General features: G+C 40.0%; 1 protein-coding gene across 7 annotated transcripts in view; it reads right to left on the minus strand.

The window, feature by feature from the left end:
* Nucleotides 1-18,906, minus strand: part of LCOR (ligand dependent nuclear receptor corepressor) — a 73,094-nt gene extending 54,188 nt beyond the window's left edge. For 2 of the 7 annotated variants that reach the window (XR_012803581.1, XM_075612393.1), the window contains exons 1-6: nt 18,723-18,906; nt 7,192-7,257; nt 5,516-5,595; nt 4,070-4,202; nt 1,814-2,104; nt 110-206 (exon numbers count right to left, since the gene is read on the minus strand). Coding sequence is in view for 5 of the 7 variants with exons in the window: in XM_075612393.1 (XP_075468508.1) it covers nt 110-206; nt 1,814-2,104; nt 4,070-4,202; nt 5,516-5,595; nt 7,192-7,257; nt 18,723-18,819 (764 nt within the window). In the remaining 2 variants the exon portion in view is untranslated. Of the gene's footprint in view, nt 1-109; nt 207-1,813; nt 2,105-4,069; nt 4,203-5,515; nt 5,596-7,191; nt 7,258-18,245; nt 18,418-18,722 lie in introns of those variants that run through there. The other 5 variants (XM_075612394.1, XM_075612396.1, XM_075612399.1 and 2 more) reach the window with 5 other exon arrangements.
* Between the last annotated feature and the right edge of the window lie 5,197 nt (nt 18,907-24,103).

Consider the following 24,103-nt stretch of genomic DNA (forward strand, 5'->3'; position numbering starts at 1 on the left):
TATTACTCTGAAGGGGTAAAGACATAATCAGTTTAGTTTTAAACAGCAAATTAAGAATTTTCAATTAAAATTAAAGGAAATTAATTCAACATGTGAATGTTTTTCTTACCCGTTCCCTATAGTGTTTGAGGTACTAGGAGAAACGCTTGAAGACGTGCTACCAGAGCAAGGGCTCTTCTTAGTGGACAGGTCAAGCACACCGTCTGCTGAAAAATGTAAGCTGTTAAAAGAGCAGTCCCACACACCTCAAAGTGCTCAATCTAACCAGTTTGTGCAAAATAATTAAAAATCATTAAAATAAAAATATATATTGCAACGTTGGGGGGGGAAGAAGTTTCATGTGACCATTTTTGTACACCATGGCCCATAGATTGCCTTTGGGTAAATATGGCTCAATACATATCTCATGAGGGAAAAATTATTTTAGCAGAGGCCAGATATATTTTGGTTAAACCAGCGGCAGTAGTATCTTATTTTTTTTGTGGTAAAAAGCACTTTAAATATAAACATGGGCTTAGGAGGTACTTCTAAAAGTCTGCAGCACATATTTCAAAACACCCCAAAAAAGTCATTTTAAAGCTTGTTGCAATAAGGTGTAAATTAGGCTGGGGCCATTGTACTGCCGACTGTGTGGCGGCGTCCACACGCCGAGTGAACAAACTGCCTTAAGGCAGTGTTCGTGTCCATGCGGTGTGCGGGTGCGTCCACGCGGAAGCAAGAGGGGGCGCGCATTACGCGAGAAATCAATTAAACTGATTTCTCAGCACGACAGGTAACATGAGCGGTTCACCCAGCTTCGTGACGTCACTAGCAACGCCCCCCACGGCCAGGGAAAGCACCCACTTTCCCACAGCCTCCGAGCGGGAGAAGGCACCATGGCCCCAGCGTTACTGTAGTCACGTGACAATTTCATAGGTTTCAAAGATTTTCATGTTTAGGTCCTAAAATAAACTGTGCATCTTCCTTCACAGATTGAGGAATTAGAAAATTAAATTAGAAAAATTGCTGTTGAAGATTTTGGAGATTCCCAAGACTTTTTTTTAGGAATGTTACAATGATTGGAGGGCATCCTACGGTGACAATTAGGCTTGAGAGATCATTTTCTTTTTCTATACTTAGCCCAACCTAAATAATTAAATTGCATTAAACTTCTATTCTACCGAGACCATCTCAGAAATTTAACCAGTCACAAATAAATACAAATGCAAGGCACATTGTCGCTCATGCTACTGAACAGTTCAATTAGATGCAATTCAAATAAATGGGGTCAGATGGTAACCATACCTGTTGAATCAGTTAATTGGAATAAAAGTTTACCAAGCAGATTGCTTTTTACCCAACAATTTTAAATTACAAAATTGAGTATTATTAGAAGCCAATGAAAAGACCAAGTTCTTTTTATACATTGCAATTGCAAATGGTTGTGTACTGATTTTATTTTGTGCATTCTGGATTATAGCTACCATCTACACCAGTGTTTTTCAACCAGGGTTCCTATAAAACCTTGGGTTCCCCGGGCATCCCTAAATGTTCCCTGCATTTCCAGCCATTTCAAAATTGTACCAAATACAGAAGAATTTACAATGCATTTGATCTCAGATGCACTACTAGAGGGTTGGTGTTGCACGAAATTTCACAATATAATTATAGGGTTCCTAAACCCCCCCCCCCCCCCCCCCCAAAAAAACAAAAAAAACAAAATAAGTTAGAAACCACTGATCTACAGTCTTAATTCCCCAAAATGTGAGATGATAACCAATCACTTAATCAAAACATTGCAATGAGGTTAGTGTTTCTACAGATGGCTTAATACCTTGCTCACAGGGTTCTTCTGACGGGGACTTCTTGACAGTGAGGTCTAGAGGAGAATCTTGGTCAGCCATCAGAAGTTTGCTAAGCACAGGGTTCTGAGTAGTTGCAGGGAAAGGAGAAGTTTGCCCAGGGGTTGGTTTCGGCAAGCTTTGGTTCTTTGTGCTGTTGGGCTGGATGGAGTCCTGAGTAGAGATATTTTTTGAGGTATATTCAGCAGCAAACTGTCGAATCATTCGCTGCATGATCTCGCGAGCAACTAAGGGAATATTGGGGTCCGAGACCCTAGGACTGTCTGGATAAAAAAAAAAATTTAAAGGTATAAAAATGTATGTATGCACAGTTAAAGCTTACCTCAGAGCTCATGGAAATGCAACATATGCACAGAACCTTATGATCCTTTTAAACATCATATTAAACGGTCAAGTGTTTCAAAGCAGAACCGATATTACAGGTACTCCTATACACCAATAGCAAAAACTAGCTAGTCTCACTGACCATAACGAACAGGCCAAAATCTGCCTAAACCATGGGAGAGGGAATAAATAAATTCAATCAGAGACTCATAATACAAAATCAATTACAAGTATTTCTAACAACAAAAAAAACGCAAAACTTCTCTAAAGGCCAAATGTTTGGCTTTAGCAATAAAACATCACAAAACAATTTAAAACAAAATAGCATACCAATTTAATGGAACAGCTTTGATTACAAAAATTGACACTGCTACATATTCCTGTTAAAGCTATGCTGTACTATCATACGTTTATAACCAGTGACAAGGCAAATAATGAAGAAAAAAAAAGAAAGAAAATGAAAAAAATGCATGTGTAATATTGTCGGTAAATCATTCTAACAGAAACATGTATGCATGCAATAAAACATAAGCACAAACATGTGATCATACAAACATTTTTGAAAGATTGATTGTAATAAATAGTGCCTCAGGAGACCAATACAGATATTCCAGAAGAAATAATTATTTGGGAATCTGATCATTTAAATATACAATTAGTTAGGTCTTGTTATTTTTTCATTTTCTTTATTGTTTTCATTATGATCATCATGTATGAATTTTTCATTAGGACTAAATATTATCATGAGGAAATGTTCTCATTCAGATCTGATCTTGGAGGCGCTCCCCGCACGGACGTTGCGTCACTTCCGGTTCCGATTGCAACTGATAATCCGGTTGTATAAAGAAGGGGAGAGTGTAAAGGAAGCACTATACTCTTTGACAAAGGGCAGGCTACACCCGAAACGTGTCAGAGTTGCTCCATATACCAACCTATACAATAAATTGTTTTTAATGTATTCGGATGTGCTGTACTCCATAATTTCCCCCCCTGCACGCTGTGCACCGAATTTTTCCATCGTGGACTACACCTTTACTATTTCTTTATGCTGGATACACACCTTGGAGCCAATAATTTCTATAATCAGTGAGTACCATCTATTTTGATTTTTGTTTCTATGCTACATATCATAATACTCTCTAAGTAGTACCACCTATAAGTGTGGTGGTGAACAGGCTAGGAGAGCTTTACAGGCTATATCTTCGCTTAATAACCATAAGTCTCACTTGATGTTAAGCCCCTCGTGGTATCTACTAAATTATGAATAGTTATCTAATGGCTTACTGATCAAGTTTGCTTAAAGAAATCATCTAAACTCCAATTAACATGCTATATTACCTGGCTCTATTTATGGGACTTGAGATACATATAAATGCATTATAATTCTGTTTAACATCCTGTCGCACAAATAATGAAAACACAGTGACGCCCATCAACCAATGAGATGCCCTCACCATCAGCTAAAATGTACCTCACCACATTCTGTTACAAAGTTAGTTCTACCAACATAGGCATCAGCATATCGGCACATATTGACTGTATACAAAATGCAGAGGCGGCTTGCATAATTAGATGCAAGCCTGTTGGAAATGAAAGCTAGGTGTCCTAGAAATGCACATTATCAATTTTTGGCCTTTTAAAACACCAATCCAGATATTTCTCACTATTCCAATATGCCTTTACGATTTGGGTGCCCCAAGACATTGCCACTACATTATGGGGCCTGGCACTGCACTTCCGTTACCGGGTGGCCACTCCGGAACTCAAAAGGGTTACTATTAAACTCAATTTCCAATGAAACATGTACAGTATAACGTGGTTTCTTTTTCTTTTTTCTTTAAACAGCAAAAGTGTCTTGCCACACAGATTTTGTTCAGTGTCACTCATGAAATGCAAACACCAACCTTTTTTGTAAAAGACAGCATTGAGGAATTCTTCTGCTTGCCTTTCTAGTCGAATGATTTTTGCCTGCTCCTGTTTAAGTAAAGTTTCTTGCCCAGCTTCAGTGACAGGCTTATGCAAACCAGCCAAGTGTTCCTGGAATAAAAAAAATAATTTGCAATTCATATACCAAACAACCTAAATCTGATCGCAAAGGCTATGTTTCAAAACAGTAAATGTTCACGTTTGATCCTCTGGGACAGAACTATTTTCAGCTCCTGGGACAGGACACCTGGTTCACAAGATACTTACAGGTGAAGGTACCTCATGAAGAATTCATAAAGAATCTAGTATGGTCCTATAGGAAGCTTGAACCAATTATGTTACGGCTTCCTATTGGCTCACAGATCATTGCGGCCTTGTTTCTCCAGGAGGAATTCTAAAACCCAGTACCTCCACTAGTAAGTATCCTAGGAATCAGGGGTCCCCGGAAGCTGAATATAGAGCGGCTCCAATTATGTTAAAATAATAAATTATATTCAAATGGTGTGAATGTCGCTTTAAAATCATCTTGCATGCTCCAGTAATGTTACAAGTATATATGGATGTAAATTGGGCAGATGAATGGAACGTACATATGTACGTCCCATTCGTCTGCCCAACTTGCATCCATATATACTGTACTTGTAACATTACTGAAGAATGCGAGATGCTTTTAAAGCGGATAGATAGGATAGATATCCCTTGATGATCCCTCTCTTATGTGTATCCAAACAACAAGTTACCATGAGGTTACCATGTTCCCATATTCTCCCCTTTCTTTTTCTGTACCCCATAAAAATCTAGCCAATCCTTCCAGCTACTGCTTCTTATGGCAATGCAGTAACATGCCCCAATGCAGATGCCTCGTAAAACAAGTGGAGGGAAAGGTAAAATGTAATTGAGCTTTTCCAGGCAACAGAATCCTTATTTCACGTCACTCTTGCATTCGGCCCCCAATATGTAAAATAAAAAAAATTGCTCCTTTTCGACTTGGGTAATTTAACCCCATGTCCACTGGATGTCACAGAGTTGCTACGCCGGTGGCCCTTTGGGACGTCCAGTAGGATGCCATCAAATTTATTTTCATTATCGAGGAGATTCATAAACGCAATTTGAGTGGAAGAAGCACTCTCCTATTTTGCTTGCGTCATTGTGGTGATAATGCAATCTGGTGATCACTACCCGATCCAATTGTCGGAAGGTACAGCGTGCCTACTGGCACTGAAAGCTTCATTTGAAATAGTCTATGTAATGTACAAGTACATGATCACATTGATTATAAGTATGAAAAGAGGCAGCACTCCAAATAACAATCATAATATTTTGGCATCCCAACCGCCCCGTGTGAAACGAACATTGGAAAGGATTCTTTTTAGGTCAGTAAAATGGACATGGATATTGCACAAGATGTGCCTCAAATGTAGTACCTTCACTTTTTCTCTTCTCAGACAGCAAAAAAGGCAATTTTCATCAAAAGACCAGTCACATACACCTGTAGGTTCAAAGTCTGTAAATATGGACAACAATTTTCACGTAAAGCATTAGAAACAGAGATTACTTCTAACATCTTTATTCAACATGCAAACAAAGTATTGTAGAAATTGCAGAACACAGCATTGAAGAGTATGATCAGAAAAAATGGCAGGTAATAAATACAGTGAACAAAACACAGAACCCCAGTAAGCTCTTTTTGGGAAAGAAAGAAAGAAAGAAGAAAGAAAGAAAGAAAGAGAGAAAGAAAGAGAGAAAGAAAGAGAAAAGAAAGAGAGAAAGAAAGAGAGAAAGAAGAGAGAGAAAGAAAGAGAGAAAGAAAGAGAGAAAGAAGAGAGAGAGAGAGAGAGGAGAGAGAGAGAGAGAGAGAGAGAGAGAGAGAGAGAGAGAGAGAGAGAGAGAGAGAGAGAGAGAGAGAGAGAGAGAGAGAGAGAGAGAGAGAGAGAGAGATATATATATATATATATATATATGTGTGTGTCAAAATGGAGTGCTATTGAGCGTGGCATATGTATACAACAGACGACAGAGAAGCCCAATGCTACATCCATGTGGGGGCTCAGGGGTTCCCAAAAAGAGCTTACTGGGGTTTCTGTGTTTTGTTAACCCATTCTCAGCTGTTCCAGCTGGTGGAGGTTAGTGGCTCCTCCTTCCCAGGTTTTAAGCCCGCCCCTCCCCACTTCCCTAGTTTGCAAGTGCCTCATTCTGCTGGATATAGACCCACTGTGTCTTTCTCCCTCCTAATAGAGGTAAATGAGAATTTTAATCCTAATAGAGGTATATTAGTATTTTATCTGGTAGTGTTAGGACTTGCGAACAGGTGTCTGCCTTGACGTGGCTCGCAAGCTTACAACGCTTTGGCCAAAGGGTTAAACTAAATGACCCTACTTCAAGAGAAATATATAAGTATTTTACTGTGTATTTCTGTCATGTTGGATGTAGCATTGGGCTTCTCTGTCGCCAATTAATACAGTGAGTCAATCATTACTTATCACAATTGTTTTGTCCATAATATTTAATATTTTTGGAAGTAGTAACGTTGGGCTGGGTTGTGGAGCTATACGACAAAAGTGGGAATAAATATAAAATTGCCTCTAGGTTATAAGTGAATAGAAATGCATATAAAACTAGTTGATTCCAAAAATATCACACTTCCTAAAAAAGTATACAATTATATATTAATGGATTTGGTACATTTTTCTACCCACATTGAGACTTTCCAGTTGCACTCAACTTCAAAATACTCAAAGCTTAGACTTCTCCAACACAAGTGGTATAAATAAAAATACTTGCAGCAAGACACACTGGAAAACAATATAATTCAGAATTAGAAAATTAAACTCATTATACATGCCACTTACTACCTTCTAATTATCAGCTGCTTAAATCATCTTTACTCTGCTTGTGATGCCACCATGGAGGCATGAGAAGTGAGAATTGATAAAGCATTTGTCAACATTAAATAATCTGGGCATATAAAAAGGTGTGCAATTTGCCAGTATACCTGGGTCAAAGCTGTAGACAACAGAAAACTTAAATTGAAAAAACTAATCCTTTTCAAAATTAGATCTACGAAAAACTTTAGTAAGGAGGAAGAAATAACAATACATACCTTTAAACAAGCTGAGATCTTGTAATAATCCAGGTCCAAACAGCCCTTCTAGAATACTTTCAAAACCTAAAAAACAAAAATATATATTAAAACAGACTTACTTGCTTTTAACATTTAGAATGGTCAATGTGCGATTTTTATGCTGTTGAAATTTGCTTGGTTGATCAACTACCACACCGACAATAAGGAAACCACTGGAGTACAATTGAGAACTTGCAGAACCTGCAAATTGCAACATTGAAGTTTTATATCAAAGAGAACTAAATCACTTACATTTAACAAACTGCAATTGGTGCTTGAAATAATCTAGGATGGATAATAGATAAATACACAATGATCCTACAGCCACAGCACCGATCCTAAATATAATTTATCTGTGATATGCTTAGAAATGAGCACAACATTGACATTTTAAGACTAACTTTTTAAATAGAGAGGTAGAAGCCACAGGCCAGATTTTCAAGATTTCTCTTCACTAAAAAAGCAGTTCCAAAGAAAAAAATAAAATAAAAAAAAGTGGACAGGGGAGAACGAAAAACAAAAACGACTGTTTTAACATAGCTTTGGCTATCACAATGACAACTTGCTTATGTACTGTGGGCGTTTCCCTCAAAATGTACGCCCATTGTTCTTACACAGAATTTAAGGGGCCCTGCGCTAAACTTCAGTTTGTAATAGCCAAAGTTTGGTTTCTGTAAGAGTAGCCTGTAGGAATGCCTTTTTGCAATTTCACAATAAGTGCATTATAACGAAATTGTGCTAAATTGTGAAGAAAAATAATGTTACTTTAAGTACCTCCCATTGTGCAGTGCTCTTTTTACATATAGAAATTGCATCCTACTTCTCAGGAGATAAAGTAATGCATTCGATAATCTGGCAGTTCTGGGTTATTCGTTTAGAATTATCATTTTTTTACACTACAGAAACTAATGGGTTAACAGAGCTGAGCCAAACTATTTTTCAGCTCCAGGTAACCCCTTGGTTCTATAGATACTTACCGATCAAGGTATTGACGGTCAGTCCTCTCCAGGGGAAACAAAAATGCTGAAATAAATCTACAGGGTCAAAAAAGCCAGCAGGAAACTGCAACTTCCCATTGGCCCGCGTGATGCAGATTTAAAAGCAAGTACATTGATACACCTTTATCGGTTAGTATCACTGGAAACAGTTGTTCATTGGAAAGTAGTTAAGCTTTGGCATCCCTCCAGTTAAAAAAATAACATTTAAAAAAAAATTAAAAGGGGGAGGGGGGGGGGGGGGTCGGCTTTAGGCAGGGAGATTGCTGCTTTAAAGACTAAGGGACAAGGATTTGATGGCAGTAATTAGAACATTAAAACTGCTAGCCATTTTTTTAGCATATATTTTATAATTAGTCCTCAAGAACAAAATAAACTAGGGAGATTCCATGCTTATTAATTTGTTAACATGATGAAAAATTCTTGTAGAGACATTTTAGACCAAGTGAAATCGATCATTCAGTAAAGGTTGTAGTTTTCTTTGGTATATATCCACAACAATCCGACTTATTAACTATAGCAAACTAGAAAACAAGTTTTACTGGTGGAAAGATTTATGAAGAAACCCCATCAAGCAGACTTTTTAAAATTAAAATAGACTGTTTATCCAGAAGTTACAGATTATTGGGGATTCTACAGCAATTCCATGCTTTTCATTTATATACAGTACTGTAGAACGCCATTAATATCCGACTACAAAGTTAGACTCGACTACTAAAATAGCTGATGTTCTTTCAGAAACAGAATGCCGCCTGTGATTAAATGTTAACATGGCGCAGGAAACCCAAGACATTAGAGCAATACACTACTTGGCCATCCAACACTAAAAAGGATTAAAGATGTGCCCACTGTTTAATTTTGAATATTAAAGTACTGATTCTAAGCGATAGAATCAAAAGCAGAAAGATTTTAGTATAAGTAATTAAACTACTTATATTTATTAAAATGTAGGATTACAAGTGTACAGATATTGACAACTTTTTTGGGGGGTAACATCAGGTCTCTGCGTCAAATTTTTTTAAAAAACAAACAAAAAAAAAACAAAAAAAAACCACAGTTCTGGGAACCTCTTGATCTCCAAGTTACCCATAAAGCTGCATCCAGGGTCAGCGCCTACGCTGACCCGTGCTGACGCTTCTCAGTGAGCCCCTGCAGCCACAATTAGAGCGGCTTTAGCAGGGGCTCGCACACGCTTCCGCAAGCGTGTGTCTTATTAAATTTTTAGATTTGGCGCTCACGGGAGCGCAGGGCTGGTCACGTGAGCGGCTCGCCCAATGAGGTCAAAACCAGCTCCGTGACGTCACAGCCCCCTCCCCCCCCCCCGACACGCCCCCAGACGGCGCGCGGACCAAGGCCAGGGACGCTTTCCCTCAGCCTCCGCGCGGCTGCAGTCCTATGGACGCAGCCCAAGACCGCGTTTATAGTTGCGGCGTGCACGCAATGTCATGCACACGAAACATGCGATCGGGAGGCGTGGTGGACGCGTCACCAGGTTGGTTCAGCCTCATTGACTGAACCGCTCCCATAACGCATCTGTTGCGCGAAAAAAAACCAAATGATTTGTATTTTCAAAAATGGCCCGCATAGTTGCTTTGCAGCGCACTATGGATGGCCTCATTGAGGAACACACACTTGTACTCACGCACGGCCAATAATCGCAGCATAAAAAGGCTGCCTGTCCATACCCAATATGTTTAAAGAAGCAAAAAAAAAATTTTTTTTAAATGTGAAATGTTATGTTTTTAAATAAAATCAGTTCTATAGTATTAGCCTGCAATTATAGTGCCCGTGATGCCAAAAACAAATACCTGCATTCCGAAGGTGTACATAGTGCGCTGGCACGACAAAATAATTTGTTTTAGATGCGACGGCAGCATCACATGACTGTCACGCCCGATACTGGCACTATGATTGCGGCCTTAGAGAAGTTACTTTTTTATTTTTGTTTTTATTCAACTCTATTCCATTTAAGTGTTTTAAAGCAGGGTGCACAAACTGGGGGTCACAAGATTCTCTGCGGGGGGCGCAGCAGTTAGAGGCCCCGGGACCTTCCCTAAAGGCATTTAAATTAAATGCCGGGGGAGCGGCGAAGGCCTCCAACTTCACTTACCTTGGCTCAGGCAGCTTCTGGTGACGCGTCGTCATGGCAACGTATGACATCAGAATGTCGGAGCCAAGGTAAGGAGGGGGCGCAAAGAGGGGGGGGGGAGAGAGCAGGGGACAAAGATTATGCACCCCTGTTTTAAAGCATCCTTTGGTTTCGCCCACCTCCCAAGCACTGCAAGATCTTTGCAAACTTTCCTGTTTGAGATAATTTATCACAAATGTTCTCAGTGGTTTGAGCTGTGAACTGCAACAATAGATAATGTTACCTTACTAATACAAGCATACATTGCAGCTGCTGTGTTACACTGACTGAAGTAACCATTGTTTGGCACACAATCAGGATTTTGACAGATTTAGAACATGACCACAAATCAATTGCCAGTTTAGGTAAGAATGTAGAATTATACATTGCCACATGCTTTACATATAAAAAGAAAAAAGTTGGAAAGTATTATTGCCGATTTAAATGTCCCGAGGTCCAATAGGAAGGGAGGACGTTGCAGTTTTCTATTGGTTCGTAGGACCTTTAAAAACTGACATTTTCTGTGCCTAGTCAGGGCTGCTACTGGCAGCTCCTTTACAGGTATTTATATATCTTGGGAAGCAGGGGTTCCTGGAGTTGAAACCAACAGTTCTGCTCCGGAGACTCCATGCTTCACATCTAGTTAAAAAATAAAAAATAAACCACAACATAATAATGCCGCTTTAATAGCATTGTACACATTTTTATTAAGACAATTTACAACAGGTGTAATAAAAAAAAAATTGAAAACACATCAACTTTTATTTACATTTGGATGCATTAGAGCAGGGGTGCACAAACCCTGCGCTGCACCCCCCTTACCTGCAATGAAGCATCAAATGACGCTGCGGTGTCATGTGACGTCACATCTCCATGGAGATGTGGACTAAAGCCGGTGCATGCGCGCTCAGTGCGGGGCCTCTGTAACCGCTGCGTCCCCCAATACAGTCTCGCAAACCCCCCCGCCCCCTAGTTTGCGCACCGCTGCATAAGAGTAATGAGGCACACAAACATGGAAAACCCTACATTGTATTTTGTTACTGATCTGAAGGGCAAAATGGAGTGAGCTATGAATTGTTACTTTTATTTTGGATACTTCAGTATCCAGTGATACCTTTTTTATTATTTGGACCAACAATTGATATTATAAAACAAGCTTGAGAGTTCTCTCTTCCTTCGGAGAGAGAACTGTCAAAAGCTCGTCTTATTAGTCAAAATTAAAACAAAAATAAAAAAGTCTTAATATCAATTGTTAGTCCAAATAAAAAAAATAAAAGGTATCACCTGAAAATACTGATACTGAAGTATCAGTACTGATACTGAAGTATCAGTACTGATACTGAAGTACTCATTTACACAACATTTACACATATTGCACCGTCACAACTGGACCAACACAGCTATTTCTAGTTACCTCATTCTTTTGGGAACAAAACAAATTATAAGTAGAAAAACAAACACACAAGTATGAATAAAAAAATAAAAAAACACTAGTTGTGTACGTAAATATGTTGCCATTCTTGCCTGAAAAATGGCTTAAAAATGTGCAACTCATGAACATTAATTGATTTTGTAAGGTTCCATTTTGAAAACCCACATTTTGCTAAGGTTAGGTCTCAGTTTTTTTTTATGATTCGTAAATTCCAGATTTACCAGTTGCATAGCAACAGCAGTCTGATGTGTGCTCTGCCTGACATTAAAAATGGCAAATAACCGGAGGATGAATCTATTCAGGGTTTTTTTTTTCCCAAAGGGGCTTGGCAGAAAAGCAGTGCAACATTCATAAATAACCTCTAACACTGCAGTTGAAAGTCAACAAATAAGGAATCAAAAATAATGATATAAATGTTCATTACATGTAAATGTTCCTTGGATAACTGATTAAAATTACATCCTGTATTTGTAAGAGGTGTGGTTAAAAAGCTTGCGCCAGAACAATTAAATATTTGAAAGCCATAAACTATTACTGAGAGATTAAATTTAAACTAAACTAATATCCAATCACAAACTGTTCCCTGAAAGTTATTTTCTGCAAAAAAAAAACAAAAACAAAAAAAAAACCATCACACAAGACCCATGCTCAGATATAGGATAGAGTATAAGGCATAAATGAGAAGGAGATAATTGCCGAAATGTACGGATTACTTATCTCCTTGTCTATGCCTTAAAATAAAACAATTTTTTTTTATTTATTTTTAAACTTGTTGCCTTAAGAAATAACCCCAATAAGACTAACAGCATTCAGTGTATTTTTTCATGGAACACATTCTCCTAACCACTTGTTGATAACATTGCCAGGATATAGATATAGATCTAGATATAAAAAAAAGCACACAAATAATAAGACCTAAACATAGCAGGTGTTATGGCAACAGAAGCCACTGCAAAATGTTTTCACTGAAATTTTACCAAGACCGTGCCGAAGAACTAGAAATTCATACAATACAACAGTGGTTTGCAACTTTTTTTTGGTTAAGGAACCCTAGAATTAGATTGTGAAATTCTGGGGAACCCCAACAATCTTCTCTCCACTCCGCCCCCCCCTCTCCCTTTTTTTTTAAGGGAGCTGTTGGTTCGCACTGAAAAAATCCCTACACGCGCTGAGAGTGTGTAAGTGCACAACGGAATCCGTTCTGCAAGTAGCGTTGGATAGTGAAACCATTGTAAAGTGAGTCCCATGTTAATTAGTGGCTGTGAGCTTTGGATAACGCATTCCGGCATCGAAAAACAGCCCATAGGGTTGCATTGTAAAGCATTGGATATGCCATTCGTTGTAAAGTATAACGTTGGATAGCAAGGACTACCTGTACACACAACACCTCTTACCTTGGAGCCTGCGGTGTAGCGACAATCCAAAGCACCGTCCTCCTGTCAGGACGCTGAACGCAACTTCCAGCGCTGACAGAAGCAGGGAGAGGAAGGATCGCACTGACCAAGTGGCGGATGCTGCTAAACTGGGGAGCCGCTGGGTCTGGGACAGCTGGGAGAGTTGTCCCAGCTCTCCCCTCTGGAGGCCGCGGAATATTGCTTTTTGCAATAGCTTGGAGCTTCCATCAAATAGCAAAAACACAGTACAGTACCAAGATTCTTCTAATAATTCTGTACAGAGTTTGATAGCCTTCCTAATTTACGGTTGAAAACCAAACATCTCAAATGCTCACTAAAAATGACATTGGATTGCCAGCTGACAAAGCACTCAGTCATAAAATAGTATGCTTAATGCTTGTCAATTCAAAATGTATAGATTTTAATAGCTAGTAAAGAAGTAAAGCGCAAAAAAAAGTACAAAGTCACAAGAATATATAATTCATGACTCATTTAGGTCTACTTGAATTAAATCACCAAACAATTTTACTAAATCTATAAGAGATTGAATGTCTTAGCCTCAACTGTTGTGCTGCATCTATATATGGCTAACTTGGCAGTAAACACTAAAATAAATCTTGATTCAAGTGCTTGCAATTTGTCAAAATGTATTTGCATGTGCCCTCCAATGAATGGAAAGAGGGCATGTGCCCTCCTAATTAACCAAATATTTTAAAAAAATGTAAAACAAAAAAAGTAAATAAAAAAAACTCGTTACAATCTCAGCAGTAGTGGAGATACGATATTTCTGAGGAGTTAAGGAATAAGGTTAACTAGACTACATAAAAAGTGAACAACTTTACAAAACAATTCTGAAGAGAACACAATTAAGATGATTGAACTTAATCACATCAAAAGTTTGGGATATTAATTACCCATTCATTTGCCATGCATCTTTTCAACCTCACTACCTAATCCTAAAATCTGGCATGGCCGAGTCCCAGAGATTGGGATGGAAACTACGCTTATTAGACACTAGTCGGAATTCAATCAATACCAAAGAAAGAAGGGTATTGCGCCCAGATCCAGCATTAACCGACAATTACTTGATAGGCAGTTGGCAGATTGGTGTGCGATATCTTCCATATCTGTATTTAGTGAAGCTACCTCTGATCTCATTTTAATGTCTCACAAAGAATTTGATATTAAAAAAGTCTATCCTCAACTCAGTCAACCCAGATTTTAAAAACCAATTACAGGCAGTCCTCGGTTATCCAACGGAATCCGTTCTGGAAGTAGCGTTGGATAGTGAAACCGTTGTAAAGTGAGTCCCATGTTAATCAGTGGCGGTGAGCTTTGGATAACACATTCAGGCGTTGGATAACGCATTCCGGTGTCGAAAAATGGCCCTTAGGGTTGCAATTTAAAGCACTGGATACGCCGTTCGTTGTAAAGTGAAACGTTGGATAATGAGGACTACCTGTATCACAAAACAAACTTAACACCAAGGTTTTTTTTGGTACAGCTTCAACATGGGTGTTTTAGTTTCCGATTTCAACAGATAGAAAAACAAAGCTATGAGAAGTGGAATTTGAGTATTGCAAACCACTGTACCAAATACTGACATACTGCAAATTCTCATAAAAAACTTGAGTAAAATGTTCACTTTGTAAACTACTGCTCAGGTTGTCCAGTACTAAACAAGCTTTTATATTAACCATTTCCAGGTTGTGTTTAGTTTAAAACAAAAACAGAAAAAAAAACAAGAGTTTAACACATACATGTATGTAATTAGACCACAAGAACTAATCTTTTCCTTTACATACTTAAAGTACTTAATTCACATTTGCAACCGAAACATCTGAACCATTTTAAAATGCTTTAATGGCACTTAAAATGTGAATTAGACCATGTTTCCCCTACTTGCAAAAAATATATTTTCTTGTAAAATTGTACATTAAACTCTACTTAAATGTTATAACCTATGGTTATTGTACCATTTGAAAAGTTACACAAAATGCTGACAACTTAACCTTCATTACAAAACACTAATTTTGCCACACTTTAATTTTACCCTTAATTAAACTACACTAACTGAACCAAACAGATCGTAGTTAGACATTCAAGACTGCATATCAAAACAAATAGCTGGTTAATTTTAGAACTACTTCCTTGTGATAATGGACCTAAAAATGTGCTATGCACCCACCGTAAAAAATAAAGGTCACTTCCTTGTCATTCTTTAAAAAAAAAAAAAAAGGCTGCAAGTCTTGTTCAACAAGTTTGATGCTTGAAACACTGATTATCAATAGATTAACATAATGAATCAGTAACTTGTATTCATATTCAATAAATTGTAAATCCTTGTTTTTCCAAATGATACAATGAAACAAGCCTTTGCATGTGATTAATATCCTACGAATACATACTACAAATGCCTAAGTTCACTTAAGCTGGATCACAGTGTCAATCAATTTAAGGTTCGTGTCATATCGCCATAAAGATAAAAAAAACATGGTTGGTGCTTCTAAACTTTGAACCTTTTGTTAAAAACTTGTACTTTAGCTTCTTCGCCAAACAAGCTTATAATGAATGACATTGCATTTTAAGATTCCATCTAATATTTGGTAGATAAAATAACAAAATGTTAATGTATGAAATATTTGTATAGCAGTAACCATATAAATGTAAGTATGGTCCAATCATAGTAAACATTTTATGGGGGGAAAAAAGTGAGAACTTGCTGTGTCAGTTTCGGCTACAGATCAACAGTAGGAACGAAACATTTAAATTCAACACCTCATTAAAATGTCCAAGGGTTCTAATTACATGCTCAAAATACAAAGAAAAACAGGCAAATCTGGATTTCAAAAAGCATAATTACACTAAAATGATTTAACTACACAGCAAGGGATGTGTGGGCACAAAAAAATATAAAAGATTGCAAAGCATATAGCTTCCAAAAGTTTAGATTTGTTTAGCAAAATTGTCATATGACGTTAAATTAGAGACTACAATATGATATGAATGGTCACCTTCACTATCAGAAATGTAAGCAACCAAATGCACTGCACTCCATCTACCAACATGAAGATGGAAGTATTTTTAACTCCTATTTATTTTAGGATACATTCATAGTTTTACATTAGGTAAAAATACCCTAGTATTTTAACATAAGCGTAAACATTACTTGAAAACAAAGCATGGTGAAAGACAGCAGCTTAATTTGGCAGCAATTTGCAAAACCAAGCAAACAATATGTATTAGAGTAAGAAATGGTTACCTGCCAAGACAGATTGTATGAAAATGATTTGTACATTCTAGTGGCAATGTGCGACAACGTAACCTGTAACTAACAATTTTGCACTTAATTACTGTATTAGATGATTGAATTTCACTTTACCATGGCTGGAAATACATTATTTGTAACCCAACCTTCCCTGAAAAGGGATTGACATTTATGTTTTCCCCAACCATGAACTGTGGAAATGCAAACATTATGAAATGTGGCAAAAATATATTCTTCCTCCACTTCATGTACTGTACATGTTTTGTAGACCAACCTTGTGCTTAACAGAATAAAAAAAAATGTGTTCACATTTTTAGAAAATGACAAAGAAGCATTCTCACAGCATGAAATTACATCTGAATGAATACCAGAAAGCACAATTTGCATAATGCGCTCAAGTAAAATGTCATGAATAGGATTTTGGCTGAAGACAAATGTTTCTAGATAGAAGTGAATTTCTGCTCACATTGCCTGCAGTCTCCTACAAAAAACTGTTCAAAAAACATCCTTTACGTTTACTACATACTGCCCATAAACACCAGCCGCAGCAGAAGATCATTATACAAAAAGAAGCCATTGCACCATAACAATAGCATGAAAACAAAAATGAGTGAGGAGACTGCAGATTAATAAATACTCTTACAAAATACCTGGCAACTTACTTTTCGGATGAGGGCTTAAATATCTATGATTAATACCTGTAATTTCAAGCTTTTAATCTTGCCAATCATAAAGATTCAGGAGAGGGTAGAGGGGAGGGAAACAGGACCTTCGAGAGAAAACAAGACAAAAAAAGGCATACTGTAACAGGAGAGATCAATTCACCCTCCCCCCGCAATCTGTGGCCACCAAAGGGAGATTTAATTCCACGATTTAACGGATCTTCCAGGAGCAGAGTAACCCTCAACCACTGGGTGAGAAGGGGTTCAACGGGAAGGGCAGCACACAGTGCACGAGCTGAGCTAGGCCTCACCCCTTCCCTGTCCTGCATTGAAGGGACACACAAAAAGTGTTTGCAGAAAGAAGGGAGGGGGAGAGGCGCACAGCATCGAGTTTCTTTAATTAAGCAAACAGCTTAAAACACACCCCAAAAAAAAAAAAAAAAAATACCGAGTCCGATTAGGAAGGATCCCTGAACCCGATCTGTAAATGAAAATTGCTGGAAACTACCTAGAAACCTGATAACCAGACATCTCATATTCACCTAATTTAGATACCCTCCAACGGTTACTAACTGGACAAATCCAATATATCGGGGGTGACAAACCATAGGATAAATCTCCCACTACGCAATTGACGCTATGACAATTAACAACATATATACACGTCAACTAGCCACATATTTATTAATTGCTAGAGAAAGTAAACAAAGGACGCACGTTCGCAACCAGCCGGTAACACTCCTAAATTGACACAATCCAACGAGATTTCAGGTAGTCAAGCTGACGTATTTGGGGTGGGGGGGGGGGGGGTTATGACCGTTTTAAAGCCCTGGGACGGCACGAGGGCGCGCACGGCTCGGAAAGGCAAATCCTGGACGCGCAGCAGCCAGGGAGTGTGAGGCGCGCGACCGCGCCAGTGAAGGCGCGCAGAGCAGCGGGAGATTACCTCCCGGCCCCCACCCCAAAGAAAATCCCAGTAACAGCTGGGTCCGCCTCACTGATTGGCCGCCAAGAATCCACCACCCTCCTCCCTGCGCGTAACCCACTGAACGGAAACAAGGGAGAGAAAGAACCCGGAAATTTTTTTTATGATTTATTATACGTTTGAATCCTCGGTAACATAAGGTTACAGACCACCCCCGCGCTGCGTTTACCGTCGTTCTTGGTATCCCTCTTTCCTCGCTCTCCGTCTCCCGCCGCAGATAAAGCACCACATCTGACTGACGCTGGGAGCCCGCGCGCTGACACTGGGGGGCGGTTGGTGGAGCTCGCGCCAGTGACTAGTGTGTCCGCGTGTCGGGGAGGGGAGAGCTCGCGCCAGTTCAGCTTCCGCGTGCCGGGGAGCTCGCGCCACGGTGAGAGAGGGGTCGCTCAAGCGCGCGAGTCACTAGTTTTCACGCGAGCCGTTGGGCCGGTCCCCGGGCCGCGCGTACCTCTAGTTCAACGGCCGTTTAAAAAAGCAAAAAACCGGCACGTCAAATACATACAAAGTAAAACTGTTCCGGTTCCGGGTCCCTCCTCTCTCTACCACCCCCTTTATTACCAGTCACAATCCCGCCCGTTCTCAGAATGCCTGCCCCCGTGTGTGTGAGGAAGGGGAGATGGGGGGTATTGGAGTGAGAGAAGCTTACCTACACAGTGAATGAGCTTGTATCGCCACGAGTCAAGTTCCTGCCGAAAGCCGCGCCTCTCGATGGAGCATTGCTGGCTTTTACACAGACTCGCCATTTTCTGTCGGCCCTTCGGCGCGGGTGCGCATGGACCGCCCAGCTCCTTGACTGGGGAGGGGGCAGGGGGCTTTGACAGCGTGGAAGGTTGGGCGCGTGACGTCAACGCGGCGCGCGGGCACGCTGTTCGCACGTGAGGGCCGCCTCCCTCCGGCTGCGGTAATGGCTTTGAATGAGCAGCTCCAACCGCCTGGCCTGCGACAGTATCCATGGCAGCCAGGCCTGACAAGTCTCACTCCTAGTCACAGCACCAAAATATCACTAATGTAAATCAATGACACTTATGTTTTATTGTGCTACTAAATATATAATGTAAAGCCTACATTTTATCACACACTTTCCCAATTGACTGCTGTTGTATTACTTTCCTAACACTCTTTCTGGGCTCAAAGCTGCATTCCTAATTGCTCTACTCACAAAATAAGTGTTATGTTTTTGTTTTTCTGGTATCAGTTGTCCAGGCTACTCTTTATTCTTGGGATTCACATCTGTCATAATATGAAATGTGTATTTTTATCAATCTGGTGCTTCAGGTGTTAATGTAGCTACAGTTTGATTAAAAAAAATAGATAATGGGCTTATGATAGGGCAAGTTTCTTCCCGAGCAGCGAGTTGTGCGTGTCGGGGAGGGGGGCAATGTTTCATCGCGGCGAGCACCCACTCAGCGTAACCCTGACCGCAGGCTAACGCTCAAAGAGAGGGGGTGACACACAGGTCATCACTTAGAGGACTTTATTAAAAATGATACCATGTGACATCTCCTGTACATACTAAGAGGTACATATTTGTCTACGCGCCAAAAAGACAAATTAAACCACGTACATAAGAAGTACCAAGGGCAGATATCCATTTGTCACTCAAATTTAGGCGCAAGACGGTCATAGATAGTCTTATTGCGGCTGCCATAATCACCTGAATCTATTGATATGAATCACGCGTCTTAAGTATTAGAGAAAGGATGTTAGGAGTGCGTTTATCTATTGAGGCAAATACCTAAAAAATACATTTGAGGTTTTTTTTTTCCTCTGTCGTGACCTGGTGAACTTAGCAGCAGATTTACGACAGGGGTGGGTTTATGTTATATCAATGGGAAAAAATAGTATAAGTCTTAGCAAAGTATTATGAAATGAGAATTCAAAGGTGGTGTGATTTTGACCAAACACGTGAATTTTCATATTTCTACGCCAGTGACCTCTCTGGGGGAAACCCTAGACATATGGTATAATGATTGATGTTGTGTTTTATCATATTTTAAGACGCTGTTCTGCATGTACTGTAATTGAATGTTCTTGTAATCTGAAGCACTGTAATTTTTATATATTAAACCATTGTTTAATAAGTAATTATTTGGGGCCCTGAATGAACTCTTGCATTTTCAGGCACATTTTGCTACAACAGATGTGTGTTACAGGCCTAGTTTTTCTATAACAAACGGGGCCTGAGACCCTGGTATTAATTTACATATTTTGCATAATTGTTGGGTGATGGCACCGTATACATATGATTGCAATGGAGTAAGGGAGTTATATTAACTAATTGAAAGTACCTGGCGGAGGAGAAAGGCGAGTTGGCTAGAGTAGCCATGTGTATTAACACGTAGCATATCTAAGTCACGTGCTCACTTGCGTGCTGTTCATGATAGATGGTATATGGGGAAGGATTGAGGGGAGATATTGTTCTTTGCGAAGATAAAAAGTGGACCAGGTTGCCAGCTCTATTAACCCTTGCCCCGTATGCAGGTCACGTGCTTACAGGTGTGCCATATGTGATATCCCATACAATTGTGCGATATCTGGCTTGAAACGCCAAACATGGATTGCCAGAGAAATCCGAAATCAATTTAACAAAAATATATCCAAATCACCTTACTTTTAAAGGGATTTAAAAAGTAAATAGAAAAGGACCATGAATGGTTGAACAGATGTATTTTAGCTTTAATAGTTATTTGAAAACAAATAAGGATTAAACTCCTAAACACATGGGTTTTTTTGTTTGCCTTCCTCTGGATCAATATACTGTATGCCTTCCTCTGGATCAATATACTGTAAGTATAGATATAGGATAAAGTATCTGTTGCCTAAATTTAGCATAGGTTGAACTTGGACACGTCTTTTTTTCAACCTCATCTACTATGTAACCTCATTTACAACCATATAATTTAATATTACTGTAAACACCAAGAAACTCATTGAATCAATTTGCTGAGACATAAGACCGAGACCTCCAATGTTACTAAATGCAACAGAAGCTCTTTATCAAACTACAAGTTCAGCCAATTATAGCTTTGAACTTTTAAAAAGTGGAATACAGCAAATATTTTTTCGTATTAACAGCGTGAACAGGCCTAATATATCTTGATGGTCAAATGGAGAAACACCATACCAGGTGAACAGTTTGCCTGTCCTGTTATAGATGTTGGCTAGTAAAGCTAAGTATGCATTCACATTTTCCTATGGTGATCATATAAAGAATAGTGATTTGGGGATTAGTGCAAGCAGTCATTCTTCTATTATATGAATACTTATTTTTACACTCAGTTACCAAAAAACAGTATTAATTATAAGGTGTGTGTTAGTTACACCATAGTACTTTTTCACTGCACACAGTGCACTGTAAATATCTGTATGAGGTAAAGTGAAATTCTTAGGTGGGTTGCCAGCTCCTGAAGAGTTTAAGTAAAGAACTGTACAGAATGCTATAGAACATATACTTTGAGGAAATAATACTGTGTGCTATTACTATTATACTATATACAGTGAAGTACAAACTTGCGTTATTTTAACCAGGCTTCCATACAATTTATTTTTACGTAGTAACATACATTTCTGTATGCTATGTAAGGATTCTGCTCGATCCGTGCCGGGTTTTCACTATGGTCCAGGTTTTCTGTCTATCCTGCCCTTTCTGCTCACTGTGGCCATTTTGGGTAGTGACAGTCTGTTTTATAAGGCTGCAGTTCCTTGTGGGAGTCACTGAGCAAAGTTCTGTTTGCTGCAGCTCCGTTTGATCTTCGCTGTCACGCATTACCCTTTTGTCTATTTGGAATCCCTGTTGCTGATCCCAGACCGTGACCCCGACCTCGCTGCCTTCCGCCTGCCCTGACCTTTTGCCTGGACTCTGCACCACTGCCGCCAGCCCTGACCCCTGCCTGCTTACCGACTACGAATACACTTACAGGACTCTGTCCAGGGCTTGGTCGTTTATTCTGCATTCCTACCTCAGCCCTGTGGGGCACCTCGTGATTCGAGACGAGCACCGGCTAAAAGCAGGTCCTGCCAGCTTGTTATATTGTAGACTGTTCGACGTGATAATTAGGCTTGAATAAAGAAGGAATACATCATTTAAAACACTGGACTTTAAAAATGGTTTTAACTGTTAAAAACACAAAGCACTATTTTACAAAACAGTAAATATTCTAGAATTTCTATAGGTTTAACACTCACATAATTGTAATTAGCAATGTAATATTATTCTAAAGAGGCAATCCAAGATGGTTTTTTTTTTCTTTTTTTAAATACAGGATTTGAGCAGGGGGTCTCCGGAGTTGAACCCCATTAATTTCAGCTCCAGGAGGTACTTACCGCCATAGGGGTGCTGGTAGCCACTCCAGGGTTCACTGTATAGCTGCTATTCAAAACTCCTGGGCCCTGCGGGCCAAAAGAATACCGTGACATCACCTGCAGGTGATGAGGAAGCTGAAAACTGCAGAGATACTGGCACTCCCTTTGGAGGTAAGTATCTCCAGAAGCTAGAGGGCCCCGGAGCTAAAATTAATGGTGTTTAGCTCAGGAGACCCCCTGCTTCAAACTTGTATTAAAAAATGAAGAAAGAAAACCGGCTTTGTTAATGCACTCTGTTTATGAAAACTAAGTGTACTGTTACTTTGCATGCCAAGTCGAATATTTATCAGTTGCTATTCTAATTCTCTTCATTGAGAAAACAGCAAACTGTAACAATGTTTGCCCTGGTCATTTCTCCATACCAATTCTCCTGGATCTCTCTTCTGCCTTCAACACAGTTGATCACCCCCTTCTCTACTCCATTGGCCTCCATGACGCAGTCGTTTCCTGGCTCACGTCCTACCTTTCCAATCGCTCCTTCAGTGTTTCCTTCTCTTGTGTCTAATCGTCTTCACTCCCTCTATCTGTTGGCATCTCAGAAGGCTCCGTCCTTGGCCCTCTGGTCTTCTCACTCTACACTTCTCTTGGTGAACGAATACAATCTTGGCTTTCAGTATTATCTTTATGCCGATGACACTCAAATCTCTCTCTCCTCCCTGGACCTCTCCCCCTCTCTCCTGTCCTGTGTCTCACTGCAATCTCCTGGATGTCTCGCCACTACCTGAAGCTTAACATGTCCAAAACAGAATTAATAGTCTTTCCCTCTTCCACTGCCACTGCTAACATAACACCATCCTTCACTGTCAACACCAGAATCTCCTCAACACCTCAAGTCCGCTGTCTAGGGGTCAACTTTGATTGATCTTTCCTTCATACCTCACGAAGTCTTGCCGTCTCCACCTCCGAAATATGGACAATATACGCCCTTTTCTCACTCGTGATACCAACTGAAATCCTAATCCACTAATCATGTCCCGCCTCGATTATTGCAACCTTCTCTTAGTTGGCATACCCCTTGTCCACCTCTCCCACCTCCAAGCCATCCAAAACGCTGCTGCTAGACGCAATCTACCTCACCTTTTGCTCCACTTCTACTGCTCCACTATACATATCCCTACACTGGCTTCCCATAGCCTCTAGAATTCAATTTAAAACCCTAGGAGACAAAGGTCTCAATGTGTAACACCTGGGGAGTCACGCCGCCATCGGCGTGCTCCCCACTCACCGGCACCACCACGGGTCCCCCCGCTCCGTGTACGCCAGCCTCCCTCCATGCCGCCCGACCGCCGCCGCACTAAGACACGCGCATGCAGGCAACGTCTAAATAGTGCTAGCTCTTGGCGCGTACCCGGCCACTCGCATGGCGGTGCGGCCACACACAGGAGCACGCTCCAGCCTCTTAAAGACACAACGTCCCGGACAGGGCACGCGCAATCAGGCGCATGGACACTACTCTGCCCTCCCTAGCTCCACCCCAGTGAGCTCACCTGGACCTGTGTCCTATCACAGCCTCACTCATTCACACACCTCCACATTGCTGTTCTGCCATTGGGCCCTCTCACCTACATATGCTCAGCTGTGTCACTGGCACTAAAGCGGAGCATAGAACCTGTTGCTGTTCTCATCACTCTCTGCCTCCCTAGTCCTGTCTTGTCTTTCAGTCCT

This window comes from Ascaphus truei, chromosome 8, assembly GCF_040206685.1.
Source record: "Ascaphus truei isolate aAscTru1 chromosome 8, aAscTru1.hap1, whole genome shotgun sequence".
NCBI classification, from domain to species: Eukaryota; Metazoa; Chordata; class Amphibia; order Anura; family Ascaphidae; genus Ascaphus; species Ascaphus truei.